Below are 21,830 nucleotides of genomic sequence, written 5' to 3'. Positions count from 1 at the left end.
ATGAGCACCGTGTGTCTCCCAGGTGGGATTACTGGTGTAGAATGACCACTGTGTGTCTCCCAGGTGGGATTACTGGTGCAGAATGAGCACTGTGTGTCTGGTTACCTATCGCAGAATGTACTTTTTTAAAGAGCTCTGTATATGTTATCATCATAGGCTACTTTCGGCCCCTTTTTAATTTTTTTAACTACTGAAATAAAGTCAGGCGAGATAGTGCAGTATGTTAATTCTTGCCGATACACACCACCATCTGAATTTGAATTTCGGATTTCATTTTTTTTTATCGTTTCGGGTGTTCGGGAGCCGCGATCGAGGCTCTAAGTATGAATTAAATCATTCCCAGTCGCAACAGAAGTGTGAGTTTCAGCAGCCTCATTCATAACAACCACGGAAGCACCAGCAATTTGATACAGAATGTTTTTTTCAGTGGCCAGAAAGGACGCAGTCAGTTGATTTGTGTAATTTGCTTAGGTCGTAAAAAAACAGTTTTTTAAAAAAAAATTAAGGTCGTTCTCGCCTCCTTATAGCGGCACGAAGGGATGCTGGATTCTGACGGGCAATCCGTCTGTAATCACATGAGATTTCTCAGCTTGAAGGTCGGGAGCGAAGAGAAAAAATTTCTCCCTCCCGTCAGAGAGACACACACACACACTGAGGAGTAAAATGGCCGACCGTCAACACTGACTTCATAGCGCTCACAACACACCGAGGAGATTCTGCAGTTCAGTTTACAGACGACAAAAACCCAGCGAATTGCAATTACGCTCATCGACAGACGTTTTTTTTCTTCATTTTTTTTATTTGTTATAATTTCCTGATTGCTTGTTGTGTGTGTGTGTGTGTGGGAGGGTTATAGTAGTCGATTTAATGTGTTGCCTCAAACAGCTAGTATTCCGCACTGAAGCACTTTATTTCATATGTAATTCCTGAGGTAAGTGTGGTTTTAAAATTTTCATTTTTTTCCCACCGAAGCGCTTTTTGGTGTTTAATTCGTGGAGTTTAATTTGCTGGTAATTAGAAAAAAAACGGAGTTTGTGCTGCCGTCCGCTTGGATCGGTAATGAGTTTTATTTTCGTTGGAGCTGGAGAAAATACGTGCCTTTTTGTTATTATTAACATTGTGCATATAACTTATTGTATTTTAATATTTACCACGTTTATGTTACATTTTAGCACTGTAAGTGGCGTAGGAAAGCTTACAGCGTTTCTGCCTCAGTCACTGTAGCGCCTACTTAATCCCTTTCGGATAGATTTTGCTGGGGTTTTTTTTAATCGTACTCTATTTTTGATATTTTAAAACGCAGCCTATGAGACGGCTTCTTGTGGTTTAATTTCAAAGCAAACGTGTAAGTGGTCTAGACCAACCGCCAATCCGGCAGGTTTTGATAAGTCGGGGTTGAGGTCGCGGTTGCCCGGACTTTCCTGGCTCCCGCGGCTGTCAGTGAAGGCCCCGGCCTGCGCATATGTACTCGAGCCCGAGGCCTCGGCGAGGCCTTGTTTTGGTGCGGGCCGGGTGGTTTTAATTTCTTAGCATTTATATCACGGGCGACAAGTCAAAACGATCAGCAACAGCCGCCTGGGTAGGGGTGACATTACCGCTGGGGACTATGTACGTCTGTCGCTAAAAATAATCGAGATATCGGGGTGTAAAAGGCGTTAATTGTGCCGCAAGTTGGCTGTTGGGTGTTTTGACAGCTCCGGGCTCGGGGTGATTTCAGTGGGGCTCTGCCTCAGCCGCTGAACGCAGTGGATACCTGAGGCTTTGGGAGCTAATAACGAAACACCTGCGGTATCTTAGGTCTTGTTTCCTGGTGTTTTTCAATCAATGGCGTTTGAATATTTTCTGGCCAGTATCAAATTGCCCGCATAACGTCAGCGCCAGTGCGCCGTCTGCGGCGGACGGACCGACCTGTCAAACCGCTGTCGCCGGGCTGCGCTGGGGGCTTGAGGGGTTACGCGAAACCCGCTGGCCGGGGACCACTCTGCGAGGATTTGGAAAGGGGGGGAGACAAAAAAATGAGTAAATTAGCAAAGCTGTCGGCATCAACTGGCTGTGAGCTCGATGTTTCTGTCCTATTGTGTACCTATTTGTGTACCTATTTACCTTTCTGGGTGCCTGAAAAACGCTTTCTTCGTGTCTGTTTTAAACTCTGGCCGCTGATCAAGGTTGCCGGTTCAAATCCCGCAGCCGGCAGAGGAATCCTACTCCGTTGGGCCCCTGAGCAAGGCCCTTTACCCCAGCTGCTCCAGGGGCGCCATATAAATGGCTGACCCTGCGCTCTGACCCCCAGCTTCTCTCCCTGTCTGTGTGTCTCATGGAGAGCAAGCTGGGGTCTGCGAAAAGACAAATTCCTAATGCAAGAAATTGTATCTGGCCAATAAAGGGATGTGAGACGTCAGTGCAGCCCGCTGGGTAGAGGTCTGTAAACTGGGGGGGAGGGGGGAATCACATCACTGATGCACAGGCCTGGGTGCTTCAGCGATGGGCAGCAGAGCCCTGCGTCACCGTCATTGTCTTCCTCCCCCCCCCCCGCTCACTTCCTGCCGCTCGGCCTGGAGGAGCGGTTCCGGCTCTGGGTTTTCCGTGGCTCTTCCTGGGACTTGGGCGGCTCTGTGACAGCGGAGACACGGCCCGTCGACCGGCCTCCTGCCGGAGATAATGAGCCGGCTTTGCCGACGGCTCTCTGAGCTCCGAAAGCGGTTCTCAAGCGCTGTGGGAAAGACGCAGCTGCGGTTCCCTTCCGCTGCGGTTCCCTGGTAGGGCCAGCTGCTCGATTGCTCGACGGAGCCCGCTAATTGGCAGTTTACTAATTAAGGAGCGGGCTGTGGCCTTCTCCACGTCGGTGGCGGAAGGGGAGGGCCGCTGGCGACCAGGTGGTGTCCGTGTGAACAGGCGTGTCCGGAGCTGGGTGGCTGCTGGTGCCGATGTGCCTGGCAGCCCTGGAGGTCGGAGGTCGGGGGTCAGAGGGCTGTTTGGCGGGACGTGAGCTGGATGCTCGCGGTCCAGGCGCTGTCGTCTGTGCTCCCCTGCACGCTGTCGCTTCTGTCGGGGCCACTGTGGCCCTGGTCCGCGCTGTCTGCTGTCCAGGGGACCAGCTGCTCCCCAAGGTCCAGTTGGTCAGCCCCGGGCAACTTATAGCCGGAACCAGAAGCTCCTCAGAGTGACCACCCGACTGCGGTCAGCACGGGCGGTCTGGCCCGGTCTGGCCCGGCGTCCCGCCGCTGAGGCCCGCCCGCGGAGACGCTGATCGCTTGGCTCCGTTCCCACGCAGGGGGAGCCCCCCCGTGACCCTGAGAGAAACCGAGCCCACTGGAGTCGTGCGCTGGCGATCCAGAGGGAGGGGGGGCGAGAGGAATCGTTTTGCTTTGTTCTGTTTTGGGGGGGGCGGGCTGAGGGTTCGAGACGGAGGACGCACTGGGGGAAACCGCGGTTCTCATGGCGTCTGTCTCTCTCTCTTCCCCCCCCTCCCGTCGGCCTCAGAGAGGAGCATCAGGAAAGGGAACAGCAGTTCATGGAAGACAAGAAAAGGAAGAAGGAAGACAAAAGGAAAAGGGACGCTGCCCAGAAGGTAGCGGACGTGTGTGGGGCCACCGGCCGGCCCGTGTCTTTCGTCTGTGTTGGCTCGCCTGTGCCTGTGCAGTCGCCGCCCTCGCGTGTGAAGCCTGGGTGTCACTCGACCCTGTTCACTGACTCTCTTCTTTTCTTTCAGGTTGCAGAGCAAAAAAACAAAGGTGAGTGGATCTCTGTTTCTCACTCTTCCTCACTGTCAGACTTTCTTCCTCCCTCTCTTTCTCTCTCAGTGCAGTGTTAATGTACTGGAGTGTCCAGTCAGTGTGTGTGTATTAACCCCTCTCTCTCTCAGTGCAGTGTTCATGTACTGGAGTGTCCAGTCAGTGTGTCTGTATGAACCCCTCTCTCTCTCAGTGCAGTGTTAATGTACTGGAGTGTCCAGTCAGTGTGTCTGTATGAACCCCCCTCTCTCTCTCAGTGCAGTGTTCATGTACTGGAGTGTCCAGTCAGTGCTAATCCCTCTCTCTCTCTCTCTCTCTCTCTCTCTCTCTCTCTCTCTCTCTCTCTGCCCACCCAGTGCCAGAGTTGACCAAGTCCCTATCTGCGCAGTCTCCGGCCGCCCCCAGCTCTGTTGCCCCCAGCCCTGGCCCCTCTCCCTCCTCTTCCTCCTCCTCCTCCTCCTCCTCCTCGGCCGCAGCCGCCCCCCCCCAGGGAGGGAACAATGCCAAGCGGGCGGCGGTGCCCAACGGACAGCCCCCCAGCGCCCAGTCCCAGCGCTACATGCCCCGGGAGGTGCCCCCCCGCTTCCGCTGCCAGCAGGACCACAAAGTGCTACTGAAGAGGGGGCAGCCCCCCCTGTCCTGCATGCTGCTGGGTGGGGGAGGGGGGGGCAACGGGGGCGCGGCCGGGCAAGGGCAGACACCGCCCGCCTCGCAGGGCCCGGGGGACGCCCCTAACGCCGCGGGCGCGGCGGCCAGCCCTGCGGGTGAGTGAGCCGGAGGGCGCCGTTGAGGACGTGTGTGTGTGTGTGTGTGTGTGTGTGTGTGTGTGTGGCAGCTGTTGGCGTTGGGCAGCCCCTGTAGAAAAGCCCCCACCCCATCCAACAAGACTTCAGGGCAGATTTCATCTGGGCTCAAGCAGGGTTTCACCCCCCGAGAAAAGAGTGGTCCACTCTGAACCCCTTTAGCACCGGTCGCTGGTCCCCGTCCGCGTCTCGCCAGCCTCTGTAGATGGGGATGGAGAGCAAGCCCTCCTTGTTCCTGTGGGATGGATGCGGCGGAGACTGTAGCACCTCCTAGAGGCCGGGGCCAGTCCACAAACCCAGCGCAGGACCAGACGCCCCCAAAAACACAGCTGGACCAGAAGCTGTCACCTATCTCTGGGGCTTTGCATTCACTACATAAATAGTGTTAGGCAGCCAGTCACCTCCCCCACCTTCCCCTGCAGAAAATGGAACAGTCTGCTTCCTCTTGAATGCGACCCATTGGCTCTGCTTGGGCCGCTACCAAACGGGGGGGGGAGGGGGAGGTGTGTGTGTGTGTTTGCCTAAAACAGCCGCTGTTGGTGGTCTGTGGACCTATGTGGATGGTTTGCCGTTTTTACAGAGAAAGTGTCGGATCAAGACCGGCACGTGTTCATGAAAGTTTTTCCCCCGGTGTGACGCAGAAATTAAAGAACCCTTATTCTTACACGCCACCCTCTCTGGTCAGACCTCTGGAGCTACCGAGCCAGTACTGGGATGGGAGACCTCCCAACCAGGTTGCTGCCTAAAGTGATGTTGGTGGACCAGGAGGTGTTACTCCTGACGACAGTTCTCAGACCTGTGTTCCAGTCTACTGGACAAAGTCCCTCTGCTGTCCTCTGTGATGAGATGTTAAGCCTGATTGGTCCGTAGAGATGCAGTTGCTGTCTCTCGGAGTATGGGACCCCTGTGTCCTGGCTGGATTCCACTCTGGGCGGTCCAGTAAGAACTGTTTCACCCATTGAATTGTCTCCTCCTCCCCCTGATCTGTGTGCAGTGCAATATCCACCATGCGTCGCCCTGATGGGGGTTGAGGTGGGTCCCCTCCCGAGCACAGCGTGCTTTGGGATCCTTTGGGAAGAAAGGGGCTGTAGGAATCGAAGGGAAGTTGTCGGAAATTTGTAACTGCGAAGTCCTTTATATTATTGTATCATAAAACCCTGCGGTCATTCTCAAGTTTCTCCTCTTCCCTCTCTCTGCTCAGATTCCGGTGCAGGATCAGCTGGACCGGCTACTTCCTCATCCTCCTCCTCCTCCTCCTCCTCATCATCAATCGCTGCTGCTGCTGCTTCTTCTTCTTCTTCTTCAAATTATGCAATTTCCACGTGGGGGGCGAGCTCAGGCAGCCAGCCCCCGTCTCAGGGCTGGGAGAAGGTGATAGTGGACGGCTCGAACATGGAGGAGTGGCCGAGCATCGCGGCCGGAGGGGGGAGCGGCGGCGGCGGTGGAGACGGGGGGTCAGCAGGGGCGCCCCCGTCCGAGAAGCCCGGCGGCGGCGGCGGTAACGGCGGAAATCCGAACAGTGCCTCGTGGAGCGACAGGAGCCTGCAGCCGCCCTCGCAGGCCGGAGGAGGGGCGGGGAAGGCGGCGAGTTCCTGCCCGCCCAACGAATGTATGCAGCCCGGCGGGGGGGGCGCCTGGGGCTCCCCGGCCGCGGGGGTGGCGCCCTCCAAATCCAAGCCCCCTCCCTTCCCCGGGAATCCGGAGGGGTCCCTCGGTGGCGGCGGTGGGATTCCCGGAGACTGGAAGAGCGCGGTGGTGGCGGCGGCCGGCGGCAGTGCCAACTTCAACCCCAACGCCAACCCCTCAGCCTGGCCCGCGCTGGTGCAGGACGAAGGGGGCGCCGCGGAGGGCGGCGGTGGCGTGCCTGGGGCCCCCTCCTCTGTCCCGTCTCCTTCTTCCACCTCCAGCGCCGCCGCCGCCATCGCCACCTCCCCCGGTCCCTCCCTCCACCCGCCCACGCCCTCGGCTTCTGGGAACCCGGCCGGCCATCAGCACCAACTTCACCAAATGCAAGGCAGGGATCGCCACAAAGAGGACTGGGCCGCGGGGAAGGAGCACGGACAAGGGGCAGGACCAAAAAAAGCAGGGAATGGGAACGGGGCCTCGGGAGAGGAGGTGGACTGCGGAGGGGGCGGCAGGGCTGGAGAAGGAGATCCCTCCCTCTCCGCCTCCTCCTCCTCCTCCTCGTCGACCGCTTCCTCTGCGTCCTCTTCCTGGAGAGCCCCGCCTTTCCCCTCGCACCCCAAGCCGGCGGCCGCGAGGACTGACGCTTGGGAGGGGAGGGGAGGAGGGGCGGGGGGCAACGGGGGAGGCGCGGGGGCAGCGGGAGACGCCACAGCCCCCTGGGGTTACAGCGGCGGCAGCAGCCAGGAAGGGAAAGAGGGAGCGGGAGGGGGCAGGGCTTGGGGTTCGGGCGGTGGGGGCAACAGTAAGGCCCCCGGGGTATCTCAGGGAGCGTGGGGGGCGCCGGGAGGAGGGGAGGAGCTTTCTGTGGGGGAGTGGGGCAATTCCGGAGGGGGAGGGGGCAGCGGTAATCAGCCGGCTGTCGCTTCGCCCACCACTACTATGACAAGAGCTTGGGACAATCAGAAGGGGGGGGAGCTGGGGGCCGGGGGGGAGTGGGGCTCCGCTAGGGGCGCGGGTGGGGGCCAGGGCAGTACAGGGAGGGGCGGAGGGGGGGCGCAGGGCTCTCTGCCGTCGTCCTCCTCCTCCTCGGGCAGCGGGGGCCGCTCCAGGGCTGGCGGGGGGGGCCACAATCAGCACCACTCTCACCACGGCCACGGCCACCACCACCGGGCCGGCCCGCTCAGCACCCCCGAAGTGGCCTTACAGAACCTGCTCAGCAGGACCGACCTGGACCCGCGGGTGCTGTCCAACTCCGGCTGGGGCCAGACCCAGATCCGGCAGAACGTGGCCTGGGACGTGGAGGGGGGCGGCGCCGCCGCCGCCCCCGGGCCTGGAGCGTCCGCCGCCCCCGCCCCCGCCGCCGCCCCCTCGTCCCCCTTCACCGCTGCTGGCTCGATGACTACTGACGCGGCGCCGCCCCGCCCCGCCGTGACCCCCGCCAACACCGGCGGCGACGGCGCGGCGAGGGAGACCCGGGGGGTGGAGGGCTGGGAGGGCGGCGGCGGCAGCGTTGGCGGGGGTCACGGGGTGCCCGCTGCCCAGCCGGCGGGCGGAGCCTCTCTCCAGCGGCAGGCTCCGGCCCTCCAGCCGGGCGGCGCCAACCCGCCGGCGCCCGCCAGCGCCGCCGCGTCTTCCTCCGCGCACGGGCACGCTCACGCAGCGGTGGGAGGCGGCGCCCCCGGCAACGGTAACCAGGGCATGGTGGCCGGCGGCCAGGGGAAGAATTCTGGGGGCTGGGGCGCAGGGGCGGGGCCAGGGGAGCCCCCGGTTCAGGGGTGGGGCAGCGATGGGCAGGACTGGAGAGAGCGAGGCCGGGGAGGGGGGGGCAGCTGGGGAGATTTCGAGCAGCAGGGCACCCCTGGTGGAGGAGGGATCGGGGGTGGCTGGGGGGGCAGCGGCCAGGAGGAGAAGGGGGTGGGAACGGGGGGCGGCTGGAAGGAAGTGGGGATCAGGGATGGGGGCTGGGGCCAGAGAGGGGGCAACGACTGGGGCGACCGCGACACCAAAACAGGAGGAGGAGGAGGAGGAGGAGGATGGGACGAAGGGAAAGGCTCGGAAGGTGGGGCCTGGGGCAGCTGGGACGAGGGGGGCCCCACGAGGAGGGGCTGGGGGGGGGCGACGGGGGACCCCGGAGGCAAGCCGCACCAAGGCTGGGGGAAACCCAACCAGATACCAAACAGCCAGGCAGCCGCCCTGAAGACCCCGGGACAGCAGCAGCAGCAGCAGCCCACCCTGGAGCCGGGCTCCGCGCAGGGGGGCTGGGGCCGAACTGGAGCGCCTCCCCCGGGCGCCGGGCTCCAGAACCAGAACCAAAGCACCGGCTGGACCTCTGGCCCCATTCCTCAGGTGGCCAGCGGACCGGGAGACGGGATCGAGCCCAGCGGCTGGGAGGAGCCCTCCCCCCAGTCCATCAGCCGCAAGCTGGAGATCGATGACGGGACCTCGGCCTGGGGCGACCCGAGTCACTACAACTACAAGGCTGTCAACCTCTGGGACAAGAACAGCGCCCCCTCTGGCCAGACGCCGCCAGTGCAGGCCCAGCAGCAGCAGCAGCCGCAGCCGCAGCAGCAACGCCAGCAGCAGCAGCAGCAGCAGCAGCAGGCTGCCCACCCACAACAGCAGCAGCACCAAGGCAGGCAAGGCCACCAGCCTGTTCCCTCTGGGCCCAGGGACTCGAACCCGGGCCCTGGAGCCCCCAGCCTCCCCGGGAAAGGACCCGGGCTTGGTAAGTATCAAATCTGGGTACTGGGGTTCAGGAAGAGTGTAAATTTTGCAGAGCGGACTCCTTATATGAGGAGTTGTGTTGAGTTGTGCGGCCCTCCGTGTGTTTGTGTGTCTGTGGGGTTGCGTTGTGTGTCGTGAGCGGGGGGGCGCGAGTTGAAGCAGCGCTCCCGAATCTCATCTACTTTCCGACACCCCTCCGAGAGGCGAGCCCAGGCCTCCCCCCCCCCTGGAGAAGAGGGGGTGGGCCGGCCCGACTCTGGGGACCCGGCTCTGACCGTTGTGCTCTCTCTTCCCTCTCTCCTGCGCAGTCTGGGGGGGCAGCTCCGGCCCCTCCGGCCCCGCGGTGGACAACGGGACGGCGGCCTGGGGGAAGCCGACCGACGCCGCTTCCGGCTGGGGCGACGCCGAGGATTCTGGGAAGGCCGCGCCTGGCTGGGGGAACCCCTCTCCCAGCTCTGTGAAACCTGGTGAGAGCCGTGTGACCCCCGACCCCCGACCCCGCAGGTTCCTGCTCAGGTGGCGTCTCGCGAGGCGCGACCGGCTTTGCGTGACCTTTGCCCCCCTGTGCCCGCAGGACCGAAGTCTATGCAAGAAGGCTGGGGCGAAGGCGAGGGGTCGGTCAGCGCCTCCCGCCACTCCAGCTGGGAGGAAGAGGAGGAGGGCGGCGTGTGGAACAGCGCCGGCTCGCAGGGCAGCGGCTCCTCCTACAACTCCGGCGGCTGGGGGCAGGGCGCCGCGGGCAAGAAGAGTGGCAGCAAGGTGCGCGGCCAGCAGGGGGCGCCGTGTGTGCCTGTGGGCGGACGATTCTGTGGTGTGTGTCAGTGCGTGTGTGTGTGTCAGTGCGTGTGTGTGTGTTAGTGCGTGTGTGTGTGCTTGCCTGTGGGCGGACGATTCTGTGGTGTGTGTCAGTGTGTGTGTGTGTGCTTGCCTGTGGGCGGACGATTCTGTGGTGTGTGTCAGTGCGTGTGTGTGTGTATGTGTCTTCCTTGGGGAGACGCCAGCTGTTTCTCGGCGGTGCTGACCCGCCTGTCTTGTGTGCGCAGGGTTCTGTGAAGGCCGGCGCGGGCGACTCCTGGATGAACCCCATCTCCAGACAGTTCTCCAACATGGGCCTGCTGGTAAGGGACGGGCCTGGAGTCGGCCGGGCTGTACCCGCAGGGGCTGAGGCGGGGTCTGCCGAGCCCCGCGCCGGCGGAGCGCGGGCTGGGCCGAACGCGACGGCATCGCTGCGGCTGCTGGTGTTTTGTGCGGGCGGGGTGGTGAATATTGAAACCGATCAGTGGCACGCGGGTGAGAGTGAAATGCTTCCGAAACGTCGGATCATGAGTGTTAGCTCAACACTTTCCTCCTGCTCTGCCCCCTTTCCTCTGGCTCGGCGATGAAGGCTGACTGTTGGGGCGCCCTAATGAATAAACGCCGACTAGATTAAACTACTTGGCTCATTTTAAATGCTCATTGTGTCTTACGAGCGTAGTTGTGTAAGAGTAGATTAGAAGCACAAAAGGCGCAGAAGCAGAGCCTCTTGACTGTGTTGCTCCGCGCCGCGCGCCGTGGGTGTCGGCTCCGATGTTGACGTGCCACGGTGATGTCGAGTTTAGACCCGTAATTCCCGGTTTGTTCCTCGCCCCGGGCTGGGGCTGGGGGGTGACAGCGGCCCCGTCGTCCCTCCCTGAGTAACCGCGCGTCTGTCCCCCCCCCCCCAGGGCGACGACGGCGCCGGCGGGAGGCCCGTGGACCTGGCGCCCGGCCCGCCCGCCCCGGAGAAGAAGCCGGAGGTGAAGGAGCGCGGGATGAGCCTGAGCGACTTCAACGGGGAGCTGCGGAAAGGGGGCAGGGGAGGAGTCTTCCGATCGCCCGCTTCCAAAGAGGTGGGGTCTGGCGAGGCCGGGCCTTACTACGACAAGGTGGGTACCCCCCCCCACAAAACGCCACCCCCCACCCCCCCAAGCCTGGTAATGGAGCTGCTGGCCCAACAGGCACCTCACTCCCTCCAGAGGGGTGGGTCAGAACCACGCTCCGCTTCGTGAACGTGAGCCAGGATCTTGTCGTACCCGAAATCCGGTCCATTCTGCTACGAGAGACGTGTGAGCCCTTTCCAAACCCCATGTGATTGTTCCGTCGGCTGCGCCGCGATTAAATGTGGGGTCGCGACGCGCTTGGTCTCTTTAGACGTCAGAATTGGCGGCCTCAGTATCCTGATCGTAACCTGGACTAAATCTTCGGCTGACTACAAGTAATTTGTCTGTCTCGTTGTGCTTCTCTCTCTCTCTGTCTCTCACGCACTTTAACTCTTGTCTTTCCCTGTATCCTTCTCCCTTCCTCCCTTGTGTCTCTTCTGCCTCCATCTCTCTCTCTCTCTCACTCGGGTGATCTGGCTCGGCTAACCTTTAACTGTTCCCCGTCCGACCCGATTGGCTGCCTCTGCGAGCAGCTGACCTTGCCTTTCTCCAATCAGGATGGGTGCCTTGGGGAGGAGGGGCCTTGCTCTCCATTTTCCCCACCCACTGGTTTCAAGCTCCCCCACTCGGGGGCGCCAGGCCCTGCCCCTCACTACAACCACCCTGCCCCCCCTAGACAAGTAAGACTATCGCCTTTTCTCGCCTTTTTTTTCCAACCTCTTCCTCTCCCTCTCTGTTTTCTGCCCCTCTCTGTCCTGATGTAAGTAGTAGCCCTGATTCCATTTAATTTTCCCTGTTACTTTCTCCCGTTTTTTCTCCATCCCCTCTCAGCCTCATTTCTCCAAACAGTTCTGACGCCTTCCCTCTCGATGTCTCTCATGTTCTCTGTGAAACCCAGGCCCACCCTCCACTTACTAAGGCTTTCTCCTTATTTGCCCTCTGCCTGCGCAGTTTAGTGTACCGTAACGTGGGCTCTGCCAGTCTCTTTGTGTTCACGTTCCCCTCTCTGTCTGTCTGTGCCTTTCTGTTGTCAGACGGGCAGTCACGGCGTGTTTGGTGGCAGCGGTGGGATGGCGCAGTCTCGAGGCGTCCACCAGGCCGGGGTGCCGCCCATAAACCCGTCCCCAGGGATACGAGCGCAAGTGCCTCATCAGTTCCTGCCGCCTCAGGTGCGTCGTGTGCAGAGTTAATCTTTGGCTTTTATATTTGTGACGTTTCCTGAGACTCGGGGCATCTGGTGTTTGCGTCTTTGTATAATCTGAGTCATAATACGAGTTTTGTAAGCATTTCCATACATTCTAAACACTAAAAATACAAAAATATTTTACAGGCCCCTGTAACCCCTGCTTCACTCACAGGGCGCAGTCTTGATTTGACACTGGATCAATACTGGTTTTGCAGTCAGTCTTGGAATTTAACAGGTAGCCAGTGCAAGGAAGCCAGGACGGGAGTAATGTGGTCGGCTATGCATGTGTAACAGGCGTGTAGCGTGTAACGCCCCCCATGTGTCCTCTGTGTGCAGGTGCCGGGCTCAGTGCTGAAGCAGATGCCCCCCAGTGGCAGCCTGGGTGGGGGGATGTTCGGGGTGGGACCCCAACTCTCCCCTCAGCACCTGGCCATGCTCAGCCAATTGCCGCAGATCCAGCAGTTCCACCTGGTAACGACGTCTTTCTGACTTTCTTTCTCAGCACTGTATTAATATACCACTGTATCTAGTGTCTATAAAGCCCCCAGGTCCCAGTCCTCTTTGCCTCTGTGCTGTGCTAATGTGCACTAATTAACGACTAATTAACTAATTAATGTTTAATTATGAGCTACGTTCTTTGTTTTGGTAATCTGTTGAACTCCTCCTGGTCGGCCCAACCCCTGTCTCTCCCGTCTTGCACCCAGGCCTGTCAGCTCCTGTTACAGCAGCAGCAGCAGCAACAGCAGCAGCAGCAGCAGCAACAGCAGCAGCTCCTGCAGAACCAGAGGAAATTCCCTCAGAACCTCCGGCAGCAGCCTGATCCCCAGCAGGTCAGTACCGCTCTCTCTCGACCCGTCTCTTCCTCCTAGAGCTGGCCCTCCCGCAGACTCGAACACTACAGCGGGTGTTGAGATGGCTGCTCAGGAGAGTGATCTGTGTGCATCGGGGCAGCAAGCATTCTGGAAATTGGGGTTTAACCCCAAGAGGCAGGCCGCTGAGCCCCCCGAGCTGGTCTGTTGTCCAGTTCTCGGGGGGCTCTGCGGTGCGTCTCTGTCAGTCCTGCCCTGACCCCTCCCTCCCTCTCTCCACCAGCTGGCCCGGATGATGGCTGTGCTCCAGCAGCAGAGGCAGCAGCAGGGAGGTGGGGGCTCCAAGCTGTCTCCCTCTCATCTGGGGGGCACCCCCAAACCCCACCTTGCTGATCCTCTACCCCACCCCAGCCTAGGCGCCTCCCTGGCAGACCTGCACCCCAAAACGCAGGGAGGGTACACCGGTGAGTCTGTCTGCAGTGGGCTGGACTGTGTCCATGTTATTAATAGCCTTCTCTCCTTGTGTGCAGTGTCCAGTCAGTGTGTCTGTATGAACCCCTCTCTCTCTCAGTGCAGTGTTCATGTACTGGAGTGTCCAGTCAGTGTGTCTGTATGAACCCCTCTCTCTCTCAGTGCAGTGTTAACGTACTGGAGTGTCCAGTCAGTGTGTGTGTATGAACCCCTCTCTCTCTCAGTGCAGTGTTAACGTACTGGAGTGTCCAGTCAGTGTGTGTGTATTAACCCCCCTCTCTCTCTCAGTGCAGTGTTCATGTACTGGAGTGTCCAGTCAGTGTGTGTGTATTAACCCCTCTCTCTCTCAGTGCAGTGTTCATGTACTGGAGTGTCCAGTCAGTGTGTCTGTATGAACCCCTCTCTCTCTCAGTGCAGTGTTAATGTACTGGAGTGTCCAGTCAGTGTGTGTATTAACCCCTCTCTCTCTCAGTGCAGTGTTCATGTACTGGAGTGTCCAGTCAGTGTGTCTGTATGAACCCCTCTCTCTCTCAGTGCAGTGTTCATGTACTGGAGTGTCCAGTCAGTGTGTGTGTATTAACCCCTCTCTCTCTCAGTGCAGTGTTCATGTACTGGAGTGTCCAGTCAGTGTGTCTGTATTAACCCCTCTCTCTCTCAGTGCAGTGTTAATGTACTGGAGTGTCCAGTCAGTGTGTCTGTATGAACCCCTCTCTCTCTCAGTGCAGTGTTAATGTACTGGAGTGTCCAGTCAGTGTGTCTGTATGACCCCTCTCTCTCTCAGTGCAGTGTTAATGTACTGGAGTGTCCAGTCAGTGTGTCTGTATGAACCCCTCTCTCTCTCAGTGCAGTGTTAATGTACTGGAGTGTCCAGTCAGTGTGTCTGTATGAACCCCTCTCTCTCTCAGTGCAGTGTTAATGTACTGGAGTGTCCAGTCAGTGTGTCTGTATGAACCCCTCTCTCTCTCAGTGCAGTGTTCATGTACTGGAGTGTCCAGTCAGTGTGTCTGTATGACCCCTCTCTCTCTCAGTGCAGTGTTCATGTACTGGAGTGTCCAGTCAGTGTGTCTGTATGAACCCCTCTCTCCTCTCTCTCAGGGTTTGGCTCAGGGGTGAACCTGTCTGGCCTGGACCTGGGGTCCATGGTGGGGGGTCCCGGCGGGGTGAAGGAGGGGGTGGGGCAGCAGTCCCGCTTCAAGCAGTGGACCTCCATGATGGAGGGCCTGTCTCCGGCCGCCTCCCCGCCGGACGTGGCGATGGCCAAGAACGGTACGCGCGCGGGAGCCCCCGAGGCCAGCGTCCGCCCACCCGCCCCCGAGGGGTGCAGCCCGCCCGCCTGTGTCCGTTTCGGGGTGTGTTCTTGGCCTGGGATACCGACCGCCTCTGTCTCCCTCACAGGCCCCATCGGCGGCCCGGTGAAGCTGCGAGGCGGCTCCCCCTACTCCCAGTACGACATGCTGGGGGGCGCCGAGGCGCTGGGGGCGCCCCCTGCCAGCGGGGCGGACAGCTGGCTGCCACACCGCACCCCGGGCAGCAAGCTGGGCAGCAAGATCGGCACCTCCAGCTGGCCCCCAGGTAACGGCCGCGCCCCCGCCCGTCGTGTCCGCCGGCGCGGATGGTGTGTGGAGGGGGGCGGGTACGTTCCCTCAGGGCCTCTGTGCTCTCCTGGGCTGATCGCCCTCGGTGCTGGGGCGCGGGCAGCCGCAGTGCAGCGCAGGTGGGAGAGGAGGTCCGTTGCGGAACGGACAGGCCCCCCCGAGATCAGGCCCTCCCCCGAGCGGTCGCTCCTGGTCTGCGTGCCCTCGCTCGCCCGCGCCTTGTGACTCCCCGGGCTGTGCGCCTGTTTAAAGTTGGCCGTCTGGTCCTCTGCGCGGACCCCCGAGTCCGTGGGACGGCGCCGCGCCCGGCTCGGCCCCGCTGTCGGGGTCGTTCATGAGGGCGGCGGCGGGGCTGGGGGTGCCCCGGCCAGGCGCGGGCGAGGGCTTTACCTGGTGTCCCCGCTGGTGTCCCCGCAGAGTTCCAGCCCGGTGTTCCCTGGAAGGGGATGCAGAGCGCTGACCCCGAGTCTGACCCCTACGTGACCCCGGGCAGCGTGCTGGGAACCTCGGGGTCCTCAACTCTCGCTGACACTGAGCACCAGCTGCTGAGAGACAACACAGGTACACAGCGCCCCGAATCCTGGCGACAACATAGGGGTGCACAGCGCCCCGAACACTGGGGACGACATAGGGTGCACAGCGCCCCCGAACACTGGGGATGACGTAGGGGTGCACAGCACCCTCGGTCACTGGGGGAGACATAGGGGTACACAGCACACCCGAACACTGGGGACGACATAGGGGTGCACAGCACCCTCGGTCACTGGGGGAGACATAGGGGTACACAGCACACCCGGACACTGGGGACGACATAGGGGTACACAGCACCCTCGGTCACTGGGGGAGACATAGGGGTACACAGCACACCCGGACACTGGGGACGACATAGGGGTACACAGCGGCCTCGGTCACTGGGGGAGACATAGGTGTACACAGCACCCCAGACACTGGAGAGACAGTGCTGGTACACTTTGCGGGTGGGTGGACACTGAGGCAGTGACTGTCTCGCGCTCTCTCACTCCTAGGGTCTAACCCTTCCCTCGACACCTTGCTGCCTTCACCCGGTGCCTGGCCCTACAGTGCCTCTGACAGCCCCCACAGCAACGCACACAACTCAGGTACAGGCTGCTGGGCCCAGTGTCCGTCTCTTGTCTGTTCTGTGCTGTACAGGTGTGGCTGGACGTGCACTGTGCAGCCTTTGAGTACTGGCCTCTTGTTTTTTTATCTAACAGACTATCACAGTCTCTCTCTCCTTGTCCTTCTGTCATGCCCTCCCAGCAAAGTACACTGAGTATAAACCCAGCTGGCCTCCCGAGCCCATTGGACACAACAAGCTCTGGAAGACCAATCGCAACTCCTCCCAGGTGCCACGCCCCCCACCGGGGCTCACCAATCAGAAGCAGCCCTCCCCCTCCCCCTGGGCTGGAGGAGGCCCACGATTGGCCAGGGGCTGGGGAGGGGGCGGTGGCCAAGACACTAGATACGGGGCAGGTAGGTTCATTTTAAGACACACCTCAGTCGTGGTACGTAAGCCATTCTGTTCAGTACCGTAGGATTATCAAGACCGTATTTGAAAGAACAATGGAGCTTAGACCTAAAAAGGTGCTGTTGAGTCCAGCATAATAACTTGTATTTACAAAACGCCTTTCCAAACCCAAGGATGCTATACATGCAGAAAAAGAAGAAAAAACAAATATGATAAAAAGTGCTGTACATTCTTGGGTCAATTTGGGAATAACATGAGACCGGTGTGGTAAAAGCGTGAGTTTTAAGTTTAGACTTTAAAAAAAAAAGAGTCGAAGAATGAGCCTCTCCGAGAGTCGGAGGAAGGGGGTCCCGCGTTCCCAGTGGAGCGGCGGCAGAATAGGCTCGGTCTCCGGGGGTCCGGGAGTTAGTCCCGGGAACGGCGAGGACAGGACCAGCCTCGGTGTAAGCATGCAGGGGTTCGGGGGGGTGTGGTGGAGCCAGATTCTTCAGAGCCTTCGAACGCGCGCGCTGGGCTCGGGTTCTGTGGATGAATGAAGTAGTGCTCTGCTGCAGCGCGGCGCTGCCGAGAGTCGGGCTCACTTTAAAAACTCTGGGCTGCGGCGCTCGAGACTTTCCTCTCGACTGGCTGCTGCTTCACGCGGTGGAGCTCACGGCTGTACCCCTCCCCTCCACTCCTGGGGGGAGCCCCCGCCCGCGGTGTTGACCGTTTAAGAAGGGTGCCGGGGGGTTCTCACGTGTGTCTGTGTCGCAGGCTCGGCGTGGAGCGACGGCGGGGCGGCAAGGAGCAGCTGCTGGCTGGTGCTGAGCAACCTCACTCCGCAGGTACGGGGTTCGAGAGCGAGCGAGGGAGAGAACGGCCCCGCTATCTTAGAACTGTGTGTTTAACCATGAGAGGATCGACAGGTACAGCCTAGACACGATGACGATGCTTTCTGCTTTCGTGTTACAGTTCTGTTTTTAATAAAAATGAAGTATTTACACTGTGCCAGCACAGGTGGGAGGTTACATATGGAAATCTAATCGGTAAAAACACCACAAGCCGCTAATCATCCAACGACAGGAAAAGATACCTTCATGTTCTTTCACAGAAAGACAGCAGGTCTCAGTGGGGTCACACATTTAATGCAGGCTTGTCAGTATTTGCTAAACCTCTCTGCCTGTAACCTAAGAGAGAGGGTGATCTTTTCCATTATATAAATCTCCTGCACAGCATTCAGCGACGTTATTCTCCTTGTAACCCGACCGGCTCGGATCCCAGTCGCTAAGCCAGGCTTCATGCCAAGAATCCCAAAAATGAAATTTCTGGATTATATGTGGATTGTGTTTTTAATTTGAATATTTTGTTTGGTTTATCTCTTTGCTTCTGTGACTTTATCCGAACTGTACCCCCCTCTCAGATTGACGGATCGACTCTGCGCACCATCTGTATGCAGCACGGCCCGCTGTTGACCTTTCACCTCAGCCTGAACCAGGGCAGCGCTCTGATTCGCTACAGCTCCCGCCAGGAAGCAGCCAAGGCCCAGAGTGCACTGCACATGTAGGTCCCTCTGCAGATCGAACTGCAGATCGCACTGCAAGACACGCTGCACGTCCTGTAGGACACATTGCAGATCCTGTAGGACACACCGTAGGACACTCTGCACATCCTGCAGATCGCACTGCGGACACACTGTAAGACACGCTGCAGATCCTGTAGGACACTGCAGATCGCACTGTAGGACATGCTGCACATCCTGTAGGACACACTGTAGGACACTCTGCAGATCGCACTGCAGGACACTCTGCACATCCTGTAGGACACACTGTAGGACACTCGTCACATCCTGTAGGACACTTACACTGGAGGTCCTTCCAGTCACACTGCAGGACAGCCTCAGGACCTGTTGGTCACATGGCAGGTCCAACTGCACATCCTGAAGGTCACACAGCAACAGCAGGTCACACGCTGGGCACTCGTATTCACCTGAGTACCACACACCCATTGCTGGAGCAACGTACATGTATAGGAGCTGGAAACGCCCTCTCTGTCCTCTCACACCGCGTGTTCACGCTGCAGACCCGGACACGCTGGGTCGCCACAAGCTACTCACAGACACGGGGTCCCCAGCCTGGCTCTGGAGGGGCGCAGACCAGCAGCTCTCCTCGGTCTGGTCTGGCGGTGGTCCAGTCGGGCCCGGTGGGCCTTCGTTCCTGACCACTCAGCTCCCGACCCACACACCCAGCGCGCAGAAATGTTCGTCATTTACCGTTCCCGTTCGTTCCCGAACCCGCCCTGATCTCCCTCTTCTCCCCCTCCCTGCTCCTCTGTTCCAGGTGCGTGCTGGGCAACACCACGATCCTGGCGGAGTTCGTGAGCGAGGAGGAAGTCAGCCGCTATTTTGCACATTCCCAGGCGGGCGGGGGAGGCGGGGCCGGCGGCGGCGGCGGCGTCGTGGTGACGGGAGGGGGAGGGGCCGGCGCGGGAGGCCAGGGCACGGCAGGGACGGGCGGCGGCACGCCGGGGGGAGAGCGCGACCGAGGAGGAGGAGGAGGAGCAGGAGGGGCGGCCGCAGGCGGGGGGGGCTCCCCCCTAACGGCCGGGGGCAACAACGGAGAAGGCAGAGGAGGGCCCTCGAGCTCGGTGGGTGGCTGGCAGGGCTTGGACGGGACAGGCAGCTCCCCGGACGCCTCGGCGGCCCAAGGACCCGGGCTCAGTATTTTCGCACAGTGGAGCAGCAACGGCGCGGGAGGCAACGGGGGCACAGTAGGGGGCAACGGGGGCAACGGGGACCCCCAGAGGCAGGGGCTGTGGGGTGGCGTCACCCCGGGATATCCCACCAGTCTCTGGGGTGCCAGCCCCCTGGACGACAGGCACCAGATGGACAGCCCCGCGCCCCTGCTGCCCGGGGACCTGCTGGGAGGGGGCGCCGACTCCATCTGACCGGAAGAGAGACTTTTCCCAGGATAACCGACAGGAAAACGGGACATGGAGACGCGTGGACTGGGGGGGAGAGAGATGGCTGGACTCGCACACACGGAACATGCGACCTGCATTCGTGACACACACACACACACACACACACGGAACATGCGACCTGCAACCTGCATTCGTGACACACACACACGGAAAATGTAACCTGCATTCGTGACTGACACACACACACACACACACACACACGTCCCAGCGGCCTGCGGCCAGGTCACGGAGCCCCCTGCACGCTCCTCCTGAAGAGACACTGCTCTCTCAGAGCCCCTCCGACAGACAGGCTGGGTTCTATTGTGTTGGATTTTCCTCCGTTTGTTTTTTTTATTTTTTTAATTTCGGGGGAGAAAAACGAACCCGGAACCCCGAAAAGGGCAGCATTTTTTTTTTTTAAATCTCTCCGGAAAAACGCTGACCTCATTTTGATTTTGTTTTCTTCTTGCGGCGTCCCCCAACCCCACCCCCACCCCCCGCAGTCTGGAGCGATGGCACTTGTGTGACCCTTGACCCTCGACCCCTGTGTCACTCTCACGCCCCCCCACTGTCACACTGCGGCTCTCAGCAGCCTCTCATTGGCCCTGTCCGAACCGCAATAAGACTGGGAGCGAAGGCCGACCAGTACCGAGCGTTCAGGCAGAGAGACGCCAAGCCCCTCCATCCAAGTCAGCTCCCCCCCACCCCCACACCACCTCCCCCCGAAAATCACTTTTATTTCTGTTTTTTTTCCATTACGTTTTGAGTTAAAGACAGGGCTTTAACACTCCTGTTCCTTGCTGTTTTCAGTTTTTACAAAGAAAAAAAGAAATAATTTAAAAAACAATAAAGGTTGAAAGTATTGCCTGTTTCTCTCACAAGCTTGGTCTTTCCTTTTGTGGGGTCCCTCTGGGCTGCGGCACCCTTCCTTCCAGGAGCGGGGAGTCCCCCTCCCCCCCTCCCCCTGAGATCCGGTCTGGAGTTCACCAGCTGCGGGCTCCTGCGTGCGCTGCCTGTGAACAGCGGAATGTTATAAACCTGGATATTTTAAAAATCAAGTGTTTTTCTGATGGGCAAGGGGTTGTTCTGTGTTTTTTTTCCGGGAGCTTCTTCGTGGAGCAGTCTGCCCAAAGAGCCTGCAGCTGGGAAAACCCGAACTGGATCGCCCCCGCTGTGCATCGGGAGTCCGCGTTCCCAGCCCGGCTTCCTGCCTGATCCCTGCGCTTTTCCCCCGTCTCTCTGACTCTCGGGGTCGCTTCTCCGTTTCCTAAACGTCCCCCTCCCTCTCAGGGAGAGTTCTCCGTCTTCACTCCCTCTCTCGAACCCGGGGCCCCCGGCACGGCCGCACTCCCGCCCTCGCCTCTCTCGGACCCCTGGCCGGACTGGTCTGAGGCCTCCCAGTGCCTCCTGCAGCGCTGGTCCCACTACCCCAGCTGGGGCTCTGTGCATTCGGCTCCTTTGTTTGCTCTTCCAATGAATTCAGCTCTGTAACGAAACACCGGGTGGCATCAAAGTCCCGGACTGGAACGGGCCGGAAGGTGTGCCTGCTGCCTGGGCTCTCCCTGGGGCGCGTGTGGAGCCCGGCGGCGGTCCGAGGCGGGACGGGGGAGGAGGAGGAGGCCGGGGCCCAGACAGACCAGCAGACCTCGGGCTGCTCGCACGAAGCAGGGCGGAGAGCCGGAGCAGGAGGCTGCTGGCGGGAGAGCAGGGAGGGGGGGGGCTACGATCCGACACCGGGAACTGGAGGCGCGCCTTTGCGCCAAGGGTGGTGGGAGTGTGGAACAAGCTGCCCAGCCAGTGTTGTGAAAGCTGATGCAAGGAAGCTTGGGACCAGTGCCTGCAGGGCCGGGCAGCTTTCTGGCGTTCGCAATGTGTTTTATGCTCCTGCGTGCGGGAGAGCTCTGGACTTACTGTGCTGGTTCCGGTTCTTCGGGCAGGGGCAGGTGCTATAAATGCTGTCGACTGAAATATCGTTCTGAAATACACTGTTGTTTTCCCTCGCCGACAGTCTCCAGTGTGAAACCTGTCAGGTGTGAAAGCTGTTTGATCTCCTTCCTCTTCCTCCTCCCCTCTCCTTCCTCTTCCTCCTCTCACCTCTCTCCTCTCACCTAATGCTGTCACAGTCTGACGCTGTGTGGGGTGGGGCGGTGAGGCTCCCCCCAGCTGCCCCCAGACCTTCAATAAACAACAGCTTGTTTCCACCCGAGAGTCCGTTCAGTGACCTCCCTTCTCCTGCTCTTCGTCATCCTCCTCCTCCTCCTGTCCTGACCGTTTCACTGCTGTTGTACTTCACCATCCTTCCTGCCTGCTGGGCCCTGCTCTTCCTCATTCATCATCCTCGTCCTTTTTTAAGCACCAGGACCCACAGAGCTGAGAGAAGCTGACCCATTGGCCCAGCCGATTATAAGCTGCCCGAGAATGAAAAACCTGCAAATATACTGGGCCAGATCCGGGGGGCCGGGGACGACGACGTAAGGACCAGCAATCTGCACTTCCGCCTCTGTCCGGGAAGAAAGGCGCGCTGCGCCTTTAAGGCGATCCGGGTCGCGTCCCAGCCGCTGGAT

General features: G+C 59.9%; 1 protein-coding gene across 2 annotated transcripts; it reads left to right on the top strand.

Moving 5' to 3' along the window:
- The first annotated feature begins 444 nt into the window (after nt 1-444).
- tnrc6ba (trinucleotide repeat containing adaptor 6Ba) lies at nt 445-21,467 on the top strand. Of its 2 annotated transcripts, XM_088930806.1 has the most exons (22): nt 445-931; nt 3,481-3,568; nt 3,710-3,731; nt 4,088-4,495; nt 5,736-8,885; nt 9,193-9,351; nt 9,459-9,643; nt 9,928-10,002; nt 10,588-10,788; nt 11,340-11,462; nt 11,817-11,951; nt 12,305-12,439; nt 12,673-12,798; nt 13,061-13,241; nt 14,344-14,514; nt 14,644-14,820; nt 15,261-15,404; nt 15,869-15,961; nt 16,122-16,334; nt 17,083-17,153; nt 17,729-17,868; nt 18,645-21,467. In XM_088930806.1, the coding sequence occupies exons 2-22, from the start codon at nt 3,512-3,514 to the stop codon at nt 19,249-19,251; spliced, it is 6,573 nt and encodes a 2,190-aa protein (XP_088786932.1). In that variant the 5' UTR covers nt 445-931; nt 3,481-3,511; the 3' UTR covers nt 19,252-21,467. The 2 variants fall into 2 exon arrangements, with proteins under 2 accessions (XP_088786932.1, XP_088786933.1); XM_088930807.1 differs by lacking the exon at nt 11,340-11,462.
- Nucleotides 21,468-21,830: the final 363 nt, after the last annotated feature.

This window comes from Atractosteus spatula, chromosome 13 (genome assembly GCF_055471065.1).
Source record: "Atractosteus spatula isolate fAtrSpa1 chromosome 13, fAtrSpa1.hap1, whole genome shotgun sequence".
Taxonomy (NCBI): Eukaryota; Metazoa; Chordata; class Actinopteri; order Semionotiformes; family Lepisosteidae; genus Atractosteus; species Atractosteus spatula.
The sequence above is the reverse complement of the archived record's forward strand: the minus strand, read 5'-3'. Positions and strand labels throughout refer to the sequence as shown.